Here is a 24,193-nt window from a genome sequence, read left to right on the forward strand (position 1 = left end):
CCACTACAATTTGTAAATGTGAATGTTTTAAAAGCTCTTGATATGTATTGCCAAATTGTTTTCCAGAAAGGTTTTACTAGTTTACGCTACCACCAGCCATATGCGAAAGTACTTGTTTATGAATCCTCACAGGCATTGAGCATATAGTTAAGAATAGTCTTTGCCTATGAGTAATAGGAACCTCTCAGGCATCCTCAGTGAGTGCTTATCCCCTCAGGGTCGCAAGATGGCTGCTTTAAGATCTACTTTTAAAAAAAAATCTCTTTGGCTGAAATTGTGTCACATGACCAAGATTATCTGCTAGAAAGGCCAAGAAGTGTAGTTTTTAGTTAGGTACATTGGTGTTCCACAAAATTATGTTTTTATTAGTAAGCAAGAAAGGGAGAATGATACTGGGTTGAAAACAAGCAGTCTGTATCATGGTATTTTTTTTTTTACATCTTGATTGGAGTATAATGGCTTTACAATGGTGTGTTAGTTTCTTCTTTATAACAAAGTGAATCAGTTATGCATATACATATGTCCCCATGTCTCTTCCCTCTTGCGTCTCCCTCCCTCGCACCCTATCTAGATGGTCACACCCTATCCCACCCCTCTAGATGGTCACAAAGCACCGAGCTGATCTCCCTGTGTTACGCGGCTGCTTCCCACTAGTTATCTATTTTATGTTTGGTAGTGTATATATGTCCATGCCACTCTCTCATCTTGTCACAGCTCACCCTTCCCCCTCCCCATATCCTCAAGTCCATTCTCTAGTAGGTCTGTGTCTTTATTCCCATCTTACCCCTAGGTTCTTTATGACATTTTTTTTTCTTAGATTCCATATATATGTATTAGCATATGGTATTTGTCTTTCTCTTTCTGACTTACTTCACTCTGTATGACAGACTCTAGGTCCATCCACCTCACTACAAATAACTCAATTTCGTTTCTTTTTATGGCTGAGTAATAGTCCATTGTATATATGTGCCACATCTTTATCCATTCATCCGATGATGGACACTTAGGTTGCTTCCTTCTCCTGGCTATTTTAAATAGAGCTGCAATGAACATTTTGGTACATGACTCTTTTGAATTTTGGTTTTCTCAGGGTATATGCCCAGTAGTGGGATTGCTGGGTCATATGGTAGTTCTGTTTGTAGTTTTTTAAGGAACATCCATACCGCTCTCCATAGTGGCTGTACCAATTCACATTCCCACCAGCAGTGCAAGAGTGTTCCCTTTTCCCCACACCCTCTCCAGCATTTATTGTTTCTACATTTTTTAATCATGGCCATTCTGACTGGTGTGAGAGGATATCTCACTGTAGTTTTGTTTTGCATCTCTCTAATGATTAATGATGTTGAGCATTCTTTCATGTGTTTGTTGGCAATCTGTATATCTTCTTTGGAGAAATGTCTATTTAGGTCTTCTGCCCATTTTTGGATTGGGTTGGTTGTTTTTTTGTTATTGAGCTGCATGAGGTGCTTGTAAATTTTGGAAAATAATCCTTTCTCAGTTGCTTCATTTGCAAATATTTTCTCCCATTCTGAGGGCTGTCTTTTGGTCTTGTTTATGGGTTCCTTTGTTGTGCAAGTGCTTGGAAGTTTCATTAGGTCCATTGTTTATTTTTGGTTTTATTTCCATTTCTCTAGGAGGTGGGTCAAAAGGGATCTTGCTGTGATTTATGTCATAGAGTGTTCTGCCTATGTTTTCCTCTAAGAGTTTGATAGTTTCTGGCCTTACATTTAGGTCTTTAATCCATTTTGAGCTTATTTTTGTTTATGGTGTGAGGGAGTGTTCTAATCTCATACTTTTACATATACCTGTCCAGTTTTCCCAGCACCACTTATTGAAGAGGCTGTCTTTTCTCCATTGTATATTCTTGCCTCCTTTATCAAAGATAAGGTGACCATATGTGCATGGGTTTATCTCTGGGCTTTCTATCCTGTTCCATTGATCTGTATTTCTGTTTTTGTGCCAGTACCATAGTGTCTTGATTACTGTAGCTTTGTAGTATAGTCTGAAGTCAGGGAGACTGATTCCTCCACCTCCGGTTTTTTCCCTCAAGACTGCTTTGGCTATTCAAGGTCTTTAGTGTCTTCATACAAAGTTTAAGATTTTTTGTTCTAGTGCCATAAAAAATGCCCTTGGTAATTTGATAGGGATTTCATTGAATCTGTAGATTGCTTTGGGTAGTAGAGTAATTTTCACAGTATTGATTCTTCCAATCCAAGATCATGGTATATCTCTCCATCTGTTGGTATCATCTTTAATTTCTTTCATCAGTGGCTTATAGTTTTCTGCATACAGGTCTTTTGTCTCCCTATGTAGGTTTATTCCTAGGTATTTTATTCGTTTTGTTGCAGTGGTAAATGGGAGTGTTTCCTTAATTTCTCTTTCAGATTTTTCATCATTAGTGTATAGGAATGCAGGAGATTTCTGTGCATTAATTTTGTATCCTGCAACTTTACCAAATTCATTGAATAGCTCTTGTAGTGTTCTGGTGGCATCTTCAGGATTCTCTAAGTGTAGTATCATGTCATCTGCAAACAGTAACACTTTTACTTCTTCTTTTCCAATTTGTATTAGTTTTATTTCTTTTTCCTCTCTGATTGCCATGGCTAGGACTTCCAAAACTATGTTGAATAATAGTGGCGAGAGTGGACATCCTTGTCTTGTTCCTCATCTTAGAGGAAATGCTTTCAGTTTTTCACCATTTAGAATGATTTTTGCTATCTTTTTCTCATATGTGGCCTTTATTGCATTGAGGTCGGTTCCCTCTATGCCCACTTTCTGGAGAGTTTTTGTCATAAATGGGTGTTGAATTTTGTCAAAAGCTTTTTCTGCATCTATGGAGATGATCATATGGTTTTCATTGTTCAATTTGTTAATATGGTGTATCACATTGATTGATTTGCATATATTGAAGAATCCTTGCATCACTGGGATAAATCGCACTTGATCATGGTGTATGATCCTTTTAATATGTTGTTGGATTCTGTTTGCTTGTTTTTTGTTGAGGTGTTTTGCATCTATATTCATGAGTGACATTGGTCTGTAATTTTCTTTTTTTTGTAGTATGTTTGTCTGGTTTTGGTATCAGCGTGATGGTGGCCTCACAGAATGAGATTGGGAGTGTTCCTTCCTCTGCAATATTTTGGAGGGGTCTGAGAAGGATTGGTGTTATCTCTTTTCTATATGTTTGATACAATTCACCTGTGAAGCCATCTGGTCTTGGACTTCTGTTTGTTGGAAGATTTTTAATCACAGTTTCAATTTCATTACTTGTAATTGCTGTGTTCATATTTTCTATTTCTTCCTGGTTCAGTCTTGGAAGCTTATACCTTTCTAAGAATTTGTCCATTTCTTCCAGGTTTCCCGTTTTATCGGCATAGAGTTGCTTGTAGCAGCCTCTTAGGATGCGTTGTACTTCTGCGTTGTTTGTTGTAACTTTTCCTTTTTCATTTCTAATTTTATTGATTTGAGTCCTCTCCCTCTTTATCTTGATGAGGCTGGCTAATGGGTTTTCAATTTTGTTTATCTTCTCAAAGAACCAACTTTTGCTTTTATTCATCTTTGCTGTTGTTTTCTTTGTTTCTATTTCATTTATTTCTTCTCTGATCTTTATGATTTCTTTCCTTCTGCTAACTTTGGGTTTTGTTTGTCCTTCTTTCTCTGGTTCCTTCAGGTGTAAGGTTAGATTGTTTATTTGAGATTTTTCTTGTTTCTTGAGGTATGCTTGTATAGCTATAAACTTCCCTCATAGAAGTGCTTTTGCTGCATCCCATAGGTTTTGAATCATCGTGTTTTCATTGTCATTTGTCTCTAGGTATTTTTTGATTTCCTCTTTGATTTCTCCAGTGATCTCTTCGTTATTTAGTAACGTATTGTTTAGCCTCCATGTGTTTGTGTTTTTCACGTTTTTTTCCCTGTAATTGATTTCTAATCTCATAGCATGGTCATAAAGGATGCTTGATATGATTTCAATTTTCTTACATTTACTGCGTCTGGATGTGAGAAGAGAGTGTAATCTTCTGTTTCTGGACGGAATGTCCTATAAATATCAATTAAATCTATCTGGTCTATTGTGTCACTTAAAGCTTCTGTTTCCTTATTTATTTTCATTTTGGATGATCTGTACACTGGTGTAAGTGAGGTGTTAAAGTCCCCCACTCTTGTTGTGTTACTATCGATTTCCTCTTATATAGCTGTTAGCAGTTGCACTATGTATTTAGGTGCTCCTATGTTGGGTGCATATATATTTATAATTGTTATATCTTCTTGGATTGATCCGCTGATCATTATGTAGTGTCCTTCCTTGTCTCTTGTAACATTCTTTATTTTTTTTAACATCTTTATTGGGGTATAATTGCTTTACAATGGTGTGTTAGTTTCTGCTTTATAACAAAGTGAATCAGTTATACATATACATATATTCCCATATCTCTTCCCTCTTGCGTCTCCCTCCCTACCACCCTCCCTATCCCACCCCTCCAGTCGGTCACAAAGCAACGAGCTGATACCCCTGTGCCATGCGGCTGCTTCCAACTAGCTATCTACCTTACGTTTGTTAGTGTGTATATGGCCATGCATCTCTCTCGCCCTGTCACAGCTCCCCCTTCCCCCTCCCCATATCCTCAAATCCATTCTCCAGTAGGTCTGTGTCTTTATTCCTGTCTTACCCCTAGGTTCTTCGTGACATTTCTTTTTCTTAAATTCCATATATGTGTGTTAGCGTACGGTATTTGTCTTTCTATTTCTGACTTACTTCACTCTGTATGACAGACGCTAGGTCTGTCCACCTCATTACAAATAGCTCAATTTCGTTTCTTTTGATGGCTGAGTAATATTCCATTGTATATATGTGCCACATCTTCTTTATCCATTCATCTGATGATGGGCACTTAGGTTGTTTCCATCTCTGGGCTATTGTAAATAGAGCTGCAATGAACATTTTGGTACATGACTCTTTTGAATTTTGGTTTTCTCAGGGTATATGCCCAGTAGTGGGATTGCTGGATCGTATGGTAGTTCTATTTGTAGTTTTTTAAGGGACCTCCATACTGTTCTCCATAGTGGCTGAACCAATTTACATTCCCACCAGCAGTGCAAGAGTGTTCCCTTTTCTCCACACCCTCTCCAGCATTTATTGTTTCAAGATTTTTTGATGATGGCAATTCTGACTGGTGGGAGATGATATCTCATTGTAGTTTTGATTGGCATTTCTCTAATGATTAATGATGTTGAGCATTCTTTCATATGTTTGTTGGTGGTCTGTATAACTTCTTTGGAGAAATGTCTGTTTAGGTCTTCGGCCCATTTTTAGATTGGGTTGTTTGTTTTTTTGTTATTGAGCTGCATGAGATGCTTGTAAATTTTGGAAATTAATCCTTTGTCAGTTGCTTCATTTGCAAACATTTTCTCCCATGCTGAGGGTTGTCTTTTTGTCTTGTTTATGGTTTCCTTTGCTGTGCAAAAGCTTTGAAGTTTCATTAGGTCCCATTTGTTTATTTCTGTTTTTATTTCCATTTCTCTAGGAGGTGGGTCAAAAAGGATCTTGCTGTGATTTATGTCATAGAGTGTTCTGCCTATGTTTTCCTCTAAGAGTTTGATAGTTTCTGGCCTTACATTTAGGTCTTTAATCCATTTTGAGCTTATTTTTGTGTATGGCGTTAGGGAGTGTTCTAATCTCATACTTTTACATGTACCTGTCCAGTTTTTCCAGCACCACTTATTGAAGAGGCTGTCCTTTCTCCACTGTACATTCCTGCCTCCTTTATCAAAGATAAGGTGACCATATGTGCATGGGTTTATCTCTGGGCTTTCTATCCTGTTCCATTGATCTGTCTTTCTGTTTTTGTGCCAGTACCATACTGTCTTAATTACTGTAGCTTTTTAGTACAGTCTGACGTCAGGGAGCCTGATTCCTCCAGCTCCGTTTTTCGTTCTAAAGATTGCTTTGGCTATTTGGGGTCTTTTGTGTTTCCATACAAATTGTGAAATTTTTTGTTCTAGTTCTGTGAAAAATGCCAGTGGTAGTTTGATAGGGATTGCATTGAATCTATAGATTGCTTTGGGTAGTAGAGTCATTTTCACAATGTTGATTCTTCCAATCCAAGAACATGGTATGTCTCTCCATCTATTTGTATCAACTTTAATTTCTTTTATCAGTGTCTTATAATTTTCTGCATACAGGTCTTTTGTCTCCTTAGGTAGGTTAATTCCTAGATATTTTACTCTTTTTTTTGCAGTGGTAAATGGGAGTGTTTTCTTGATTTCACTTTCAGATTTTTCATCATTAGTATATTGAAATGCCAGAGAATTCTGTGCATTAATTTTGTATCCTGCTACTTTACCAAATTCATTGATTACCTCTAGTAGTTTTCTGGTAGCATCTTTAGGATTCTCTATATATAGTATCATGTCATCTGCAAACAGTGACAGCTTCTTCTTTTCCGATTTGGATTCCTTTTTTTGCCTTTTCTTCTCTGATTGCTGTGGCTAAAACTTCCAAAGCTATGTTGAATAAGAGTGGTGCGAGTGGGCAACCTTGTCTTGTTCCTGATCTTAGTGGAAATGCTTTCAGTTTTCACCATTGAGGTTGATGTTGGCTGTGGGGTTGTCATATATAGCCTTTATTATGTTGAGGAAAGTTCCCTCTATGCCTACTGTCTGCAGGGTTTTTATCATAAATGGGTGTTGAATTTTGTCAAAAGCTTTGTATGCATCTATTGAGATGATCATATGGTTTTTCTCCTTCAATTTGTTAATATGTTTTATCACATTGATAGATTTTCATATATTGAAGAATCCTTGGTTTCCTGGAATAAACCCCACTTGATCATGGTTTATGATACTTTTAATGTGCTGTTGGATTCTGTTTGCTAGTATTTTGTTGAGGATTTTTGCATCTATGTTCCTCAGTGATATTGGCCTGTAGTTTTCTTTCTTTGTGACATCCTTGTCTGGTTTTGGTATCAAGGTGATGGTGGCCTCGTAGAAGGAATTTGGGAGTGTTCCTCCCTCTGCTATATTTTGGAAGAGTTTGAGAAGGATAGGTATTAGCTCTTCTCTAAATGTTTGATAGAATTCGCCAGTGAAGCCATCTGGTCCTGGGCTTTTGTTTGTTGGAAGATTTTTAATCACAGTTTTAACTGCAGTGCTTGTGATTGGTCTGTTCATTTTTTCTATTTCTTCCTGATTCAGTCTTGGCAGGTTGTGCATTTCTAAGAATTTGTCCATTTCTTCCAGGTTGTCCATTTTATTGGCATAGAGTTGCTTGTAGTAATCTCTCATGATCCTTTGTATTTCTGCAGTGTCAGTTGTTACTTCTCCTTTTTCATTTCTAATTCTATTGATTTGAGTCTTCTCCCTTTTTTTCTTGATGAGTCTGGCTAATGGTTTATCTATTTTGTTTATCTTCTCAAAGAACCAGCTTTTAGTTTTATTTATCTTTGCTATCGTTTCCTTCCTTTTTCATTTATTTCTGATCTGATTTTTATGATTTCTTCCCTTCTGCTAACTTTGGTGGTTTTTTGTTCTTCTTTCTCTAATTGCTTTAGGTGCAAGGTTAGGTGGTTTATTCGAGTTGTTTCCTGCTTCTTAAGGTGGGCTTGTATTGCTATAAACTTCCCTCTTAGAACTGCTTTTGCTGCATCCCATAGGTTTTGGGTCATTGTGTCTCCATTGTCAGTTGTTTCTAGGTATTTTTTTATTTCCTCTTTGATTTCTTCAGTGATCACTTTGTTATTTATTAGTGTATTGTTTAGCCTTCATGTGTTTGTATTTTTTACAGATCTTTTCCTGTAATTGATATCTAGTCTCATGGCGTTGTGGTCGGAAAAGATACTTGATACAATTTCAGTGTTCTTAAATTTAACAAGGCTTGATTTGTGACCCAAGATATGATCTATCCTGGAGAATGTTCCATGAGCACTTGAGAAAAATGTGTATTCTGTTGTTTTTGGATGGAGTGTCCTATAAATATCAATTAAGTCCATCTTGTTTAATGTATCATTTAAAGCTTGTGTTTCCTTATTTATTTTCATTTTGGATGATCTGTCCATTGGGGAAAGTGGGGTATAAAAGTCCCCTACTATGAATGTGTTACTGTCGATTTCCCCTTTGATGGCTGTTAGTATTTGACTTATGTATTGAGGTGCTCCTATGTTGGGTGCATAAATATTTACAATTGTTATATCTTCTTCTTGGATCGATCCCTTAATCATTATGTAGTGTCCTTCTTTGTCTCTTCTGATAGTCCTTATTTTAAAGTCTATTTTGTCTGATATGAGAATTGCTACTCCAGCTTTCTTTTGGTTTCCATTTGCATGGAATATCTTTTTCCATCCCCTTACTTTCAGTCTGTATGTGTCTCTAGGTCTGAAGTGGGTCTCTTGTAGACAGCATATATATGGGTCTTGTTTTTGTATCCATTCAGCCAATCTGTGTCTTTTGGTGGGAGCATTTAGTCCATTTACATTTAAGGTAATTATCGATATGTATGTTCCTATTCCCATTTTCTAAATTGTTTTGGGTTCGTTATTATAGGACTTTTCCTTCTCTTGTGTTTTTGTCTAGAGAAGTTCCTTTAGCATTTGTTGTAAAGCTGGTTTGGTGGTGCTGAACTCTCTCAGCTTTTGCTTGTCTGTAAAGGTTTTAATTTCTCCATCAAATCTGAATGAGATCCTTGCTGGGTAGAGTAATCTTGGTTGCAGGTTTTTCTCCTTCATCACTTTCAGTATGTCCTGCCACTCCCTTCTGGCTTGTAGAGTTTCTGCTGAGAGATCAGCTGTTAACCTTATGGGGATTCCCTTGTGTGTTATTTGTTGTTTTTCCCTTGCTGCTTTTAATATGCTTTCTTTGTATTTAATTTTTGACAGTTTGATTAATATGTGTCTTGGCATATTTCTCCTTGAATTTATCCTGTATGGGACTCTCTGTGCTTCCTGGACTTGATTAACTATTTCCTTTCCCATATTAGGGAAGTTTTCAACTATAATCTCTTCAAATATTTTCTCAGTCCCTTTCTTTTTCTCTTCTTCTTCTGGAATGCCTATAATTCGAATGTTGGTGCATTTAATGTTGTCCCAGAGGTCTTTGAGAGTGTCCTCAGTTCTTTTCATTCTTTTTTCTTTATTCTGCTCTGCAGTAGTTATTTCCACTATTTTATCTTCCAGGTCACTTATCCGTTCTTCTGTCTCAGTTATTCTCCTATTGATCCCATCTAGAGTCTTTTTCATTTCATTTATTGTCTTTTTCATCATTGTTTGTTTCATCTTTATTTCTTCTAGGTCCTTGTTAAATGTTTCTTGCATTTTGTCCATTCTGTTTCTAAGATTGTGGATCATCTTTACTATCATTATTCTGAATTCTTTTTCAGGTAGACTGCCTATTTCCTCTTCATGTGTTAGGTCTGGTGGGTTTTTATCTTGTTCCTTCATCTGCTGTGTGTTTTTCTGTCTTCTCATTTTGCTTATATTACTGTGTTTGGGGTCTCCTTTTTGCAGGCTGCAGGTTCGTAGTTCCCGTTGTTTTTGATGTCTGTCCCCAGTGGCTAAGGTTGGTTCAGGTGGGTTGTGTAGGCTTCCTGGTGGACTGGTCTAGTGCCTGTGTTCTGGTGGATGAGGCTGGATCTTGTCTCTCTAGTGGGCAGGTCCACGTCTGGTGGTGTGTTTTGGGGTGTCTGTGGACTTATTATGATTTTAGGCAGCCTCTCTGCTAATGGGTGGTGTTGTGTTCCTGTTTTGCTAGTTGTTTGGCATAGGTTGTCCAGCACTGTAGCTTGCTGGTCGTTGTGTGAAGCTGGGTGCTGGTGTTGAGATGGAGATCTCTGGGAGATTTTCACCATTTGATATTATGGAGCTGGGAGGTCTCTTGTTGTCCAGAATCCTGAAGTTGCCTCTCCCACCTCAGAGGCACAGCACTGACTCCTGGCTGCAGCACGAAGAGCCCTTTATCCACACAGCTCCTCAATATGGGATGATTCATTGTCTATTCATGTATTCCACAGGTGCAGGGTACATCAGGTTGAATGTGGAGCTTTAATCCGCTGCTTCTCAGGCTTTTGGGAGGTGTGAGGTCTTCTGCCAGCATTCAGTAGGTGTTCTGTAGGAGTTGCTCCATGTGTAGATGTATTTCTGGTGTATCTGTGGGGAGGAAGGTGATCTCCGCGTCTTACTCTTCCACCATCTTCCCCTCTCTCTCCCCAACATTCTTTATTATAAAGTCTATTTTATCTGACATGAGTATTGCTACTCCAGCTTTGTTTTGATTTCCATTTGCATGGAATATCTTTTTCCATCCCCCCACTTTCAGTCTGAATGTGTCCCTAGGTCTGAAGTGGGTCTCTTTTAGACAGCATATATATGGGTCTTGCTTTTGCATCCATTCAGCAAGACTGTGTCTTTTGGTTGGAGCATTTAATCCGTTCACATTTAGGGTAATTATCAATATGTATGTTCCTATGACCATTTTCTTAATTGTTTTGGGGTTGTTTTTGTAGGTCCTTTTCTTCTCTTTTGTTTCCCACTTAGAGAAGTTCCTTTAGCATTAGTTGTAGAACTGGTTTGGTCGTGCTAATTCTCTTTGGGTTTGGTTGTCTGTAAAGCTTTTGATTTCTCCATTGAATCCGAATGAGATCCCTGCCAGGTAGGGTAGTCTTGGTTGTAAGTTCTTCCCTTTCATCACTTCAAGTATATCATGCCACTCCCTTCTGGCTTGTAGAGTTTGCGCTGAGAAATAAGCTGTTAACCTTTTGGGAGTTCCCTTGTATGTTATTTGTCATTTTTCCCTTGCTGCTTTTAATAATTTTTCTTTGTCTTTGATTTTTGCCAATTTGATTATTATGTGTCTCAGCATATTTCTCCTAGTGTTTATCCTGTATGGGACTCGCTGTGCCTCTTGGACTTGCGTGGCTATTTCCTTTCCCATGTTAGGGAAGTTTTTGACTATAATCTCTTCAAATATTTTCTCTGGTCTTTTCTCTCTCTCTTCTCCTTCTGGTACCCCTATAATGCGAATGTTGTTGCGTTTAATGTTGTCCCAGAGGTCTCTTAGGGTATCTTCCTTTCTTTTCGTTCTTTTTTCTTTATTCTGTTACGCAGCAGTGAATTCCAGTGTTCTGTCTTCCAGGTCATTTATCCGTTCTTCTGCCTGACTTATTCTGCTATTGATTCCTTCTAGTGTAGTTTTTATTTCAGTTATTGTGTTGTTCATCTCTGTTTTTTCTTTAATTCTTCTATGTCTTTGTTAAACATTTCTCTTTTTTTTTTTTTTTTTTTTTTTTTTTTTTTTGGGGCTAAAGAGAACATCTCAGAACTCATTAAGTATTATGCTACTTAAATAAGATTTTTAACTTCCCTTGTTCTCCCTTTCGTTACATAATCAATAACTATTTTTTTTTTTTTTTTTTTTTTTTTTTTTGTGCTACACGGGGCTCTCACTGTTGTAGCCTCTCCCTTTTTGGAGCACAGGCTTCGGACGCGCAAGCTCAGCGGACATGGCTCACAGGCCCAGCCTCTCCGCAGCACGTGGGATCCTCCCGGACCGGGGCACTAATCCGTGCCCCCACATCTGCAGGCGGACTCTCAACCACTGCGCCACCAGGGAAGCCCTGTTAAACATTTCTTTTGTCTTCTTGATCTTTGCCTCCATTCTTTTTCCGAGGTCCTGGATCACCTTCCCTATCATTATTCTGAATTCTTTATCTGGAAGGTTGCCTATCTCCCCTTCATTTGGTTGTTTTTCTTGGGTTTTGTCTTGTTCCTTCATCTGGTACGTAGCCCTCTGCCTTTTCATCTTGTCTATTTTTCTGTGAATGTGGTTTTTTTCTCCACAGGCTGCAGGATTGTAGTTCTTCTTGCTTCTGCTGGCTGCCCTTCTCTGGGTTTTTTTTTAATTCTTTTTTTTTAGAATGATTAGTTATTATTATTTTAAACAAATTTTTGGCTGCACTGAGCATCATGCAGAGCTTCCCCGACCAGGGATCGAACCGACACCCCTGCTGTGGAAGCGTGGAATCTTAACCAGTGGACCACCAGGGAAGTCCTGTTTTTGTTTATTTAGGTATATCCTGATTTCTCCTTTTTTGAAGGATAGTTCTGCTGGATGTAGAATTCTTGGTTGACAGTGATTTTCCTTAAGCACTTTGAATATGTCATCCTGCTTTTTATCCTCCATAGTTTCTGATGATCAATAAACTGTCAATCTTTTATGTTATGAGTCACTTCTGTTTTGATGACTTCAAGATCCTCTCTTTGTCTTTGGTTTTGGTTATGATATGTAGTCTCTGAGTTTGTTGAACTTATTGGATATGCAGATTAATTTTTTTATCAAATTTGGAAAAGTTTCAGCCATTATTTCTTAAAATAGTCTTTCCACCCCTTTTTCTCTCTCCTTTTGGGCCTCCCATATGCATATGTTGGCAAATTTGATCCATCCCACATTGGCTCTGCTCATTTTCCTCATTCTTTTTTCTTTCTGTTCGTTAGACTGGATAATCTCAATTGACCTTTTTTGAAGGTAACTAAGTCTTCCTTCTGCCTACTCAAATCTTCTGTTGAAACCTTCTAGTGAAATTTTCATTTCCGTTACTTTTCAACTCGAAAATATCTATTTGATTCCTTTTTATGGTTTCTGTCTGTTTATTGGTATTCTTTATTTGGTGAAACGTCATTCTCATACTCTCATTTAGTTCTTTAGACATGATCTCCTTTAGCTCTTTGAACATGTTTGAAATAGGTGGTATAAAGTCCTTGTCTAGTAGGTCCAACTTTGTTCAGGTAGTCAGGGAGAGTTTTTATCCATTACTTTTTTCCTGTGTGTGGCTACCCTTTCCTGTTTCTTTGCATATCTTCTAATTTTTTTGAAAATTGAACATTTAAAATAATGTGGCAACTCTGGAAATCAGATACTCCCTGCTTCACTCCCCAGGGTTTGTGTTGTTGCTGCTTGTTGTTATTTGTTTATTTACAGAATTTGTTCAGAAAAGTCACTAAAGTAGAAGTTTCTACTCAGTTAGCTTAGTGGTCAGCTAACGATTGGACAGAGATTTCCTTAAATGCCTGGAACCAGTAAATCTCCCAGTGCTTGACAAGGGGCTCTATGTGCATGTTGGGACATACCTTCAGCACTCAGGCAGGCAATTTACAACTGTGCTTTAGCCTTCACTTCCTGCTTTGCAGCACCTCAAAGTCAGCCAGAGGTGAGTGCCTGGTATTTCTCAAGTCTTTCCTGATCATGCACACAGCCCCTATGCATGCATATGGTCTTTTAGATTCCCGGAAATATGTGAGAGCTTTTCTAATCCCCAGTGGATATCTCATTCCTCAACTTTTCCTTTTCAGCTTTTGGGTTGGTCTGTTGTTTGCCACAACTGTTATCCATCACCTTAAGTATCTGTGACATTAAGCACTTGCCTTTAAATATTTTTGATAAATGCTCCCCAGGGAGCACTAGGCTTTGGAAGAAAGCTCCAGCTCCTTTCTGTTCCCTACATCACTGGCAATATGGCCTGTTATTTTTCAAGGCTATCACTGAGCTCGGGAGAAGTGGATGGGTCTAGGGCAAGTTAAAATGCCACAAAACTCACTGCTTTTACTGAGATTCAGCTCTTTTTCTTAAATAAATGCTCTCCAGGTAGCTGTAAACCTTTGGTTAATTTCCAGAGTTCTGAAAATTTTTATTATGACAGTTTTTGCCAGTTTTTTCATTGTTTTAATTCAGAAGTGACGTTTTAGAAGTCCTTAACTTTGCCTTTTTTGTGGATTTCATCCATCATGACATATTAAATATTAGTTCAGTATGCATCTCTATGAAAATGACTTTTTCTTTCACAACCATAGTTCCATCATTTGACACCTAAGTAAAGTAACATTTATTTCCTAATATCATTTGATACCAAATCCTTATTCAAATTTCCCCCAGTTGTACCAAAAATAGCTTTTATAATTGGCTTATTTAAACCAGGATCTATTCAAGGACTACACATTTCATTTGATTATTATAATCTCTTAATCTCATTCACTATTTAAAATTTTTTATTATGAGAATTTTCAAACATCCATAAATGTAGGAGAGTACACAAACACCCATATTCTCAATACTTAGATCCTACAGTTGTAATATTTTTCTGTATTTGCTTCATTATCTGTATCTGTCTGTCTATAGTTTTTACTGAGCTACTTCAAAGTAATGTGCAGCCACCATAACATACTATAGTATGTTATGGTGGCTGCACATTAATACTTCCGTATCTCCTAAGAATAAGAATGTCCTCCTACATAACCACACTAACTTTGTTATACTTAACAGTTAATAATTCCCTAAGATCTTCTAATAAACCATTCTATGATCAGATTTTCTCAACTGTCCCTACAAAATGTCTTACATAGTTTTTTTTTCCCCCCTAAATCCAGATCTAATCAAGGAGGTTAATTTTTTTCAGATTAAAACAACTTGCTTATGTATTATACAGGTCAGGAATTTAGAAAGGACACATTGGGGACAACTTGTCTCTACTCCATGATGTCTGGGGCCTCAGCTGGGATAATTTGAAGGCTGGATGGCCAAGAGTTTAAATTATCTGAAGTCTCATTAACTCACATGTCTGGGGCCTGGGCTGGGTGGACTCAAAGACTAGAAGTACCAAGCAGAGTGCCAACATGTGACCTCTCCATGTGACTAGCTTCCTCACTGCCTGATGGCCTCAAGGCAATCAGACTTCTTATGTGGTTGCTCAGGGCTCTAAGTGTGAGTGTTCCAGGAAGCAGTGCAGAAACTAAAGTTGCCTTTTCTGACCTAGCCTCAGAAGTCATGCAGTGTCACTTCTGTCACATTCTATAGGCTACAAATGAGCCTGCTTAGGTTCAACGGGAGGGAACATAGACCCCACCTATTAATAAGAAAAATGTCAAAGAATTTGGGGCCATGTTTAAAAGCCACCACACACACAAAACTATGGAGAACGATATAAAATATACCCAAGAATCCATGACTGAAAATTGTGCGTTAACATTTTTGCTAGATTTGCTTCAGATCATTTTTTAAACAAGTAAAATATCAATATCACCTTTAAAGAAAGGACTTCAACCTCCTAAATTGCCTGTTCTAAAATCTGCATACTGCTTATACAGAAAGTCTCCTTTATAGCAATAACAATAGCTAACCAACCAAGGAATCTTTAAATCTAGGTCAGATACCACCACCACCTCTTTTTTTCCTGTGACATTGACTTTTTTCATTAATTAAAAAGAGTAAAATCCCATACACTCACCAATGAGAATCAACAGTTGTAAAGATTTTGCCATATTTGATTCATCTATAACTTTCTTCATTTTTTAAAAACTGTCTAAAGCAAATCCCAGATAGTGTCATTCCTTCCCCACCCCACCATGTACTTCAGTATGTATCTGTAAATTATACATTTTCTCACATAACCACTGTCCTGTCATCATACATAACAAAATTAATAATAATTTGATAATTCCCTGATGTTATCTAATACTAAGTCCATAATCAAATTTCCTTAATTGTCTAACAAAAAAAGGCATTTTCATAGTGGATTTGTTTAAATCAGGATCTGAACAGGGTCCATGTGGCATTTGGCTATCACATTTTCTGAGTATCTCTTAATCTAGAGAAGTCCTTTTTTGTTTGATGCTGTTGATTTGTTATAAAAACTAGTATAATTGTCCTTTAGCACATTCCATCTTCTAGATTTGTTTGTTTGCTTCTTTGTGACATTGTGTTTTTAAAGAAACCAGGCCAGTTATCTTATAGGATGACTGTTTGCCCTCAGTGTCATTTAACTTTTTTTTTTAATCTCTGTGTTTCCTAAAAACTGGAAGTAATATGAACTGCTTACTTGATGTTAGGTCTTGGCAAAACTACTTCCCAGGTAATGCTGTAGATTTCCTATTGAATTGCATTAGGAGGTGCATGAAGTTGGCCATCTTTCTGTTAGTGACAATAAGGGGTGATCTGATCTCATCACTGTAAGGTTAGTTTTTTTTTCTCAAGACTAGCAAGTCATCTGTGAGATAATAATTTGGTACTGTGTGAATATCCAATTCCCTAGAATCAGTTATTTCATTAGGGCTTACAAACCTGTGATTTTCTAATTTTATCATTCCTTTTACATTTATTAGCTGGCATTCGTCTGTAAAGAACAGCTTTCCCTCATCATCTGGGGCTGTTTGGTTATCCTGAAATACACTTCCTATGTAAAATGTGGGATGAGTAACTATTTTTTGATTCAAGATTGTTAAGGCATTATATAAAAAGGTTATACAAGAAGGTGATCTTCTTTAGGAACTCATAGCCTGGTTATTAGATAGATTAATACACATCAGCATTAGGGAATGATACAGGATAGTATGTGCTGTGTATTAAGTGACTTGTACATAAGTTCAGGGGAGGGGAGGGTTCAGTGTGAGCCAAAGAGGTCCTAGACGTTTTGCACAGAAGATTGATTTCAGCTTACTTTTGAATAATGGGCAGGTTTTAAAGAGGTGGCAAAAAGGGAAGAGGGCACTCCAGGCAGTATAGATGATGAGGATGAAGGCACAGGGAGAGAGGATGAGCTATACATGTTCTGGAGGTGTAATAAGGAAGCCATTCTGTCTGGAGAAGCTGAGGATATGGGAATGGAAATAAGGTTGGGGAGGTAGGTAGGGAGCAGAACATGGACAACTTTACATGCCAATTCAGGGAAATTAACTTTTATCCTTTAATCAGTGTGTGCTTTGTGTACCTTGGGCATTTGTGAATTAGCTTTTTACCCAATGGGAAGCAAAATCTGGCTTTGTAAAAAGCTAGAAGCAGGAAAACCAATGAGACCACCTTTGGGGGGCTCAGAGGTAGGGAATATGATTGTCATTCAGGTAAATGTCTTCATATTGTTCCCTCTGCAGCCCGTGTGACCCCAACTCTACCGAAGCAGGACCGTCCTGTGCGTGAGGGGACCCGGGTAGCTTCCATTGAGACAGGCTTGGCTGCAGCAGCTGCAAAGTTGGCCCAGCAGGTAAGTGCTGACACTCAGGCAATGGCCCTGCCACTGATTCCAATTTGATTTGGAGCCTCAAAACTCAGACCTCCAGGCTGACAGGATCTCACCGTTGTCTCATTGGGAAGTGGGTAACTTGTGATCTTTATCCATGGCAGTATCCCAGCTCCCTCCTATATCCTACATATACCAACTCAGTGACAAGCTACTTCCACAGGGCACGCCGTTGAAATGATTTAGGATGAAAGAAAATAGGGGGCCAGAGAAAAGCCCTTGAAAATATCACTTGCCTTTCTGGGTATGTGGAAACCTCTCAGATGGGAAGGACCAAGTCTGTCCCTGGGTGAGAGCTCTTGTCTTCAGATGAAACTCCAAGGAGGTGACTCAGTTGAGTACACTCAGTTTCTCAGTCTCTCATCAGATGCCTGATCTTCACCCCATGCTTCCCAAGAAAACTTCACCCACTAATTTTTGTCCTAGAATCAAGTTGACTTCCTAGCATGTTATAGTTTTCAAAGTTCTTAAATGTGCTTGGCAACCCTGAGAGCAGTTGGAAGTGAATCTTGTCGTTCTCTCCTTATCAGTATCCCCTTAGATCCTCATGCCACATCCTATAGCTTAGAGCATTTATTGAGCATCTGCTTTATGTTAGGTGCTTCCATGTGTCTCATGTAAACTGCTCAATAACCCTTTTCAATAGGTAATATTTTCATCATTTTACAGGTGAAGAAAATGAGGCTCTCTTTAAGTGACTAGTCCAGGATAATACAGCCAGTAAATGGAGGAGACAAGATTCAAACTCATATCCTCTAACTTCAGATTTCATGTTACTTGCTATTAAAATAAAGTGAAATAGTTAAATGTTTATATAATTCAGTAATTACATCCTATTTAAATAAAATTTAATAGAATGATGTTTTTCATATGATGTTCTGTGGAGTTCCAGAGTTTAGAAATGTTTTGGAGGCTATTGATGGAAGCCAGCAGAGACCAACCAGTACAGGCGGCCATTCTTTGTCCAGAGCTTTTCTCTATTATGTATATCCTAGTGCCGTGTAAGGTGTAATTTGAAAAAAAAAGGAAGTTTGACTGCTTTAAATGAACAAATTAATTAAAGGTGTGAAAACTACTCTTAGTGCCTTCTGTGGAGCTCACTTCTGGTTGAGTTGATCAGAGATGTATTCAAAGAAGATATTTTGAAATTGGGAAGGGTTTTGCAGGCTAAGCTTTTGGAGGGGAAAGGGAGGCATTCCAGGAGAAGGGGATTCCTTGGTAAGCACACAAGGCCCTCTTGATTTGCCCTCTGGTTACCTCTCCTCCCTGACCTTGTGTCAACCCTTCATGCATGCCCTTTACACCACCCATACTATTGCATTACAGTACTCATTGTTCATTCAGTGTATCAGACTGTCTCATGCCTCTGTGCCTTTGCACAAACTGTTCCCTCTGCCCATTGGGAATCATGCCCTCTCAGATGCCTTTACCTAACACCCCTTCACACCATCCACCACCAGTTTATTTCAGTGGCCTTCTCTGCTTCCATAGCATTCTCATGGTACTTACAATCATAAGTGTACTTTTCTGTTGTTCCTTATTAAACTGTAAGGGCCTCAAGGGTGAAGACATATCTTAATTTGACTTGGTATCCCTACTATGCTAAGCATGTGTTTAGTCTTTGTTGGTTGAGTGAATGAATGAATGAATAAAAGAATGAACAGATCTTTTTGGATTGGAGGCTTCTTGTTGGGGAATGGAGTAAGATAAATAGAGGTTAAAAATGAATTCTGGAGCCAGCCTGCCTGAGTTCAAATCTTCTCCCTCCCACTTGAGCAAGTTACTTAATTTCTCTGTGCCTCAGTTTCCTCATAGACTCTGTCTGAGGATTAGATGAGGTAATATATGTAAAAGCTCTGAGAACAGCACTTGCCACATGGTAAGTACTGTAGACACATTAGCTTTTCATCATTATCACTACAGGTTGGCTAGGTATAAGTGGCCAGACGATGGATGACCATAAATGTCAGGCCAGGGAGTCTGAACTTGGGTGGGGACTTGCTGATGGCCTTTTGAGATAAGGTGAAAGTGACCCAGTCATAAGATAGTCTAGTCTTCTGTGGGGGGGATCTGGATGAAGTATATGAAAGGGAGATTGGCAACAAAGGTAGAAATTTTTAAACTATGTGATCTAGGTATGAAGAGATAATTTCTGGATTCAGATGAGAGAAATGGGGGCAGAAATGCAGTTCTTGGTATGGATGGAGTAACAAGCATTTTGGCTGATAAAAGAGACTCTGAAGACAGATGGCTTGGGTCTGAATCACAGCTTGGCCACTTACTGTTCCTATAACCTTAGGAAAGTGACTTAACCTCTCTGTGCCAGCTTCTTCTCATAAAAATGGAATTATAATTATTTTTTTCTCATGCTTCATAGGAGTATTAAATGAGTTAAATTATAGAACAGTGCCTGGCATATATTACTAATATTATTATATTATATTATAATATAATAATAATAATAATAATATTCTCATCCCACAAAAATTCCTAAGGTAGCCACAGCCTGTCAGATCTTCTGAAGGCAGGAGTAGGCCTGTTGCCAAGAGAAGGCAAAGAAATGTAATCACTGAGTTGGTCTCTGTGGCTGTGTAGCATTTCAGAAGGTGAAGTTGTTCACATGCTCTCAGCACCACCTTTCCAGGTTCTCAGGGGTCCAGGTGCCCACTATAAAGGCACCCACTACACAGTGGATAGTATATTCATAGAGCAATGGATGGATGAAATCCAAGATATTGTGAGAAGTGACACAACTCCTTATTCATCCCTCCCATCCAAAACTGAGATTTTAAGATCCAGTGACCTGGAAGACTGTCCTCTATTAAAAGAAAAGACCAGCAAGAAGAGAAACCACTGTAAGAGATGAAGATAGAATAATAGTTTCTCATTTGTTGAGTACCTACTATGTGCTGTGTGTTTTATGTCATTATTTAATCTTTCTGGCAGCCCTGAAAACCAGCTATTGTTTTGCCCATTTTACAGATGAGGCAATCGAATTTCAGAAAGGTTAGTAACTTGACCAAGGTCATCCAACTTAGGGAGCACAAGCCTAGATTTGAACCCAAGTTTATCTCATTCCAAAGCTGCTACTCTTTCACTCGCAGATGTCCCATTTTGAGAATTGTGCAGGGTGGGTGTTCACATAGACCTAGTTGAATCCTGAACCCAACAACTGTTCAGCTGTGAGGCTTTGGGCTCATGTTACTTAATATCCCTGTACCTCAGTTTTCTCATCTGTAAACTGAGGGATTTTCCTTCTCAGGGCTGTTCTAAGGAGTAAATGAGGTCAAACATATAAAGTGCCTCAGCTGCTGGTGTAAATTTAGCTATTATTATTAGTCATGTCCATGGTTCACCTCATAAGTGGCAATTCTAGGACCAAAACCCAAGTCTCTGAACTCATTTACCCTTCTGTTGACACTGTACTGGTTAGTAGCAGTGTTGACTTAAGAATGGTTGGTACCAAAGGACCTGAGGTATTGGAAGGCCTGTGTGTTGTGTGTACATATATCCAGGCTAAGCTTGGAGTAGGGGCAGGTTGTAGAACCACACTGACTGCTGTCTAGATTCCTTTCTGGGAAATTTCTTCTCTTTTCTTCACTCCTAAATTCTCCCCTCCCATTTGGCTTGTGTTTCAGGAGCTACAGAAGGCCCAAAAGAAGAAATATATCAAGAAGAAGCCTTTGTTGAAGGAGGTAGAACAGCCTCGCCCTCAAGAGCCTAATCTCAGCATGGCAGTACCAGCCCCAACTCTGGCCACTACACCCCAACTTCTCACCTCCTCCTCGCCCCTGCCTCCCCCTGAGCCTAAACAAGAGGCCCTCTCAGGAAGTCTTGCTGACCATGAGTATACTGCTCGTCCCAACGCCTTTGGGATGGCCCAGGCAAACCGCAGCACCACACCCATGGCCCCTGGTGTCTTCTTGACCCAGCGGCGCCCTTCAGTCGGCTCCCAGAGCAATCAAACAGGACCAGGTATGACTGCCATATGGTTGTAGAACTGAGAAGGATCTTAGAGTCACTGGCTTCAAACCCTTAAGCATTCTGGTAAATGAGAACACCTGGGAGGGACAGTGATGGGCAACCTAAGATACTTGGACTTGACCTCATAGGCCATGAAGAGACATTGACTGGTGTTAAGCAGAGACAAACCCAGATGTGGGTTTGGAAAGATCCTTCCAGTGGGCCAGAGTGGAGGGTGGGTTGAAGGTGGGAAGTCTATGAAGGAGGCACATACACAAGTCCAGGCTGCAGTGAAGAGAGGCTAGGGCTCTGGCAGAGGGAATGAAGGAGGAGATAAATTGATCAAATATGGAGGAGGTCACATGGGACACGTGATTGATGTGGTGATGTGGTGATGAGGTGATTTGATGTGGGGAAAGAGGAAGTGGGGAGGGCTCAAGCCCTCCTTTTCCTCACTTTGACTCTGAAAGCCCAGTCCCTAGAGTATGCAGCTCAAGGGTGATGAGATTGGTGCGGCATTGGGATGATGAGGGTGGGGTTTCTAATGATACAAGGCCCTGGGAGTGGCAACTTCAGGGACACTGAGCTATAATCACTAACCAGGCACTTGTTCAATCCTGGTGGGCAGGATAAGATGGAGAGGCACAATCACCTTGCAGAGGTTAGGAAGGAAAATGATTGGGACCAAAGAAATCAGTGGGGAAAAGTAACCAGACAGAGTAACCAGGGAGTCTGTAGCCACTGCAGGAGGTCATAGGAGGAAGAGCCAAAGCATGTGGTGTTGGGTTGGAGTAGTTAAGGAGGGCCTTTTGGCCCAAGATGGTCCTGGAGCCAGGCATAAGGATGGGGAGACTCTGTGGGCAGAGGAACAGAGGAGGGGGTGGCCCAAGGACAGTTGGTGCTGGAGCTGCTGCTGGCACCCTTGCCATACCCTTTGCTTACCTCTCCCTTCCCCCACAGGAAAGCGTCCCAAAAAGGGCCTGGCTACAGCAAAGCAGAGACTCGGCCGTATCCTGAAAATCCACAGAAATGGCAAACTGCTTCTGTGATCCCCTTTGTGTCCTGCCCCTCACCCCTTCACCCCCATTGCCTTCTCCGTTGTCAATTCTCGGGGCACTCCTGGATCCTACCTGCCCCGGACAAGGTGCTGAGGCGCATTGTCCTGCTTTCTTGGAACTGACCAAAGGCACGGACTCTCCCATGGGCCCCTTCACCTACTCCCTCAACTCCCTTCCCCACTTCCACTGGAGCATCCTGCCTGCCTTTTGCATATCTCTGAGTAGCCAGTAAATGGGAGAGGTTTCCAGCTGACTAGAACCCTCTTTTCTGCTGCCCCAATCCATTTCCCTTTCACCAGCTTTGTCTGCCCTTTACTGTCATCCCCACTTAAAGCTGGAAAGCAGGACGAGGAGAGTCATGAGGAGAGCCTGGGCCCCTCGGTATTTCCCTGGTCATGAAGTGGGAGGCCCAGTGCTCAACACTTTCTGCGGCTCCATCCCTGTCTCCAGAAGCCTGCCCACCTCTGCCCATTCTCCTGCCTCCTCTTAGCCCAATGGATGTGTCCCACTCAAGACTCGTTCCTGGGAGAAGGCTCTGGCCTCTGCCCCCTCTTGCCAAATGCTTCATGGAAATAAAGAGGAGGGCCCAGAGTCTTCTTACTGCCCCACCGTGGGCCATTTCCAGAGTGGCCTAGAAAGGCCATGGGCTGACTTCATTCATCCTCGGGAGGAAGAGAGATTCCTGTCACTTCTCAAGGTGGGGAGAGGACCAACACCCAAGACTTTGACCGAGACTTTGTAGCCTATTGGAGGAAACTACTTTTGGGTGGCTACAGACGAAGCCACCTCTCCCAGGGTGAGCTCCAGGGATTTGCCTAGAGTTTGAGGTCCTGCAGAACATTATCCACATAGCTTTGGCTGGGCCCCAGGAGGCAAAAACCATCTCCCAAACGCCTTGAAAGCATCTGCCACTGAAGCAGATAGCCCTTGCTCTACGGCCTGATCCCTTCACCCGTACCACAGAGCACAGCCTGGACCTTCTGGAGAGGATGTGGCAGGACAGCTCACCCCAGGTTCTCCATCAGGAGCCTCCCTGCTTCTCTCCCCACCTTGAGGTCTTGGTCTGAAGAAGACTTCAGAACTCACATCTTCACTCCTGGACCTTTACACTCCCAGATGTCAGGTGGACGCTCAAGTAGAGTGCTGATATGGGGGGACCCCGAGCCTAGGAGCGGAGATGCCCACCTGTAAAGGAGCAGATCATCTGAACCTCCCACCCCCTCTTCCCTTTGTGAATGTTTCTATTGTCCAGACAGTGCCCACCCCCTCCCTCACCCTCCCCCAGCTCCCTCCACCTCCACCTGTCTTGCCTCTCTGGTGACCTGGACTGGATGGAGAATGTCTCCCTCTTTCCATTTCGGCACTGCCCAAGTGGAGTGCTTCATTGTCTTCTACCCCCCACTTTAACTTCACCTCAGTTTTCCCAGTGCTTCTGGGGAACTTAACAGCTACCGTGCAGGCCACAGGGAATATGTGAGGCTTCCCTGGTCGTCTTTGTGTCTCCAGTTTATCTTTCTTTTCTCCACAGCCTGACATCTACTCTCCTTCCTTGGAATCAGGGGTCCCTTAGCCCCATTTCCTTTTCCTATCTTGGGGGCCCCAGGGGCCAAGCAGTCCTCCATCTATTCACACCAAAGGCAAAAAGGCCTGGCTACCTCCCCCTTAGCACGTGAGGTTCCCACTCCCCTTCCCTCTGTTTCTGCCCAGCTTTGCTTTTCTTGGGGATTTCAAAGCAACAGAGGGTAGTGAGGGGAGGGAAGGAGGGCAGCCTGTGTCCCTGTGTAGGCAACTGCCTGACTAGGCCCTGACTGCTGTAACCAAGACCAGGACCCCAGCCCTTCTGCCCATTAACACCCCCCTCCCCTTGATCTTTCAAAGGCAGCTAATTGCTAGCATATCCCGCCCTGGTTCCAGGCCTCTTTCCCTTCTGTTTCTTTGTTTAAAGTTTTGTGGAGCTTAAACCCAACCTCCATTTGACTGGGTTTCTGTTTAATTTAGTTGGGCTCTCAGAGCTGGCTGTTTGTTGTTTTGTGTTTTAAATGAAAAGCAAGTTTACCCTCAGATTTACGCTTTTCCAAAGAGGCTAGTGTGCTTTTTTTTTTTTTTTTTTTTTATTTTTTAGTTTTTAAGG

The 24,193-nt window shown here is 40.5% G+C and overlaps 1 protein-coding gene across 2 annotated transcripts in view; it reads left to right on the forward strand.

Moving 5' to 3' along the window:
• Positions 1–22,053, forward strand: part of PHF8 (PHD finger protein 8) — an 87,124-nt gene extending 65,071 nt beyond the window's left edge. For both annotated transcript variants that reach the window (XM_007446480.1, XM_007446479.1), the window contains 3 exons: positions 16,896–17,005; positions 20,680–21,016; positions 21,965–22,053. In XM_007446480.1, the coding sequence (XP_007446542.1) occupies positions 16,896–17,005; positions 20,680–21,016; positions 21,965–22,053 (536 nt within the window). The remainder of the gene's footprint in view (positions 1–16,895; positions 17,006–20,679; positions 21,017–21,964) is intronic.
• The last annotated feature ends 2,140 nt before the right edge of the window (positions 22,054–24,193 follow it).

Source organism: Lipotes vexillifer, unplaced genomic scaffold (assembly GCF_000442215.2).
Source record: "Lipotes vexillifer unplaced genomic scaffold, Lipotes_vexillifer_v1.1 scaffold624, whole genome shotgun sequence".
NCBI lineage: Eukaryota > Metazoa > Chordata > Mammalia > Artiodactyla > Lipotidae > Lipotes > Lipotes vexillifer.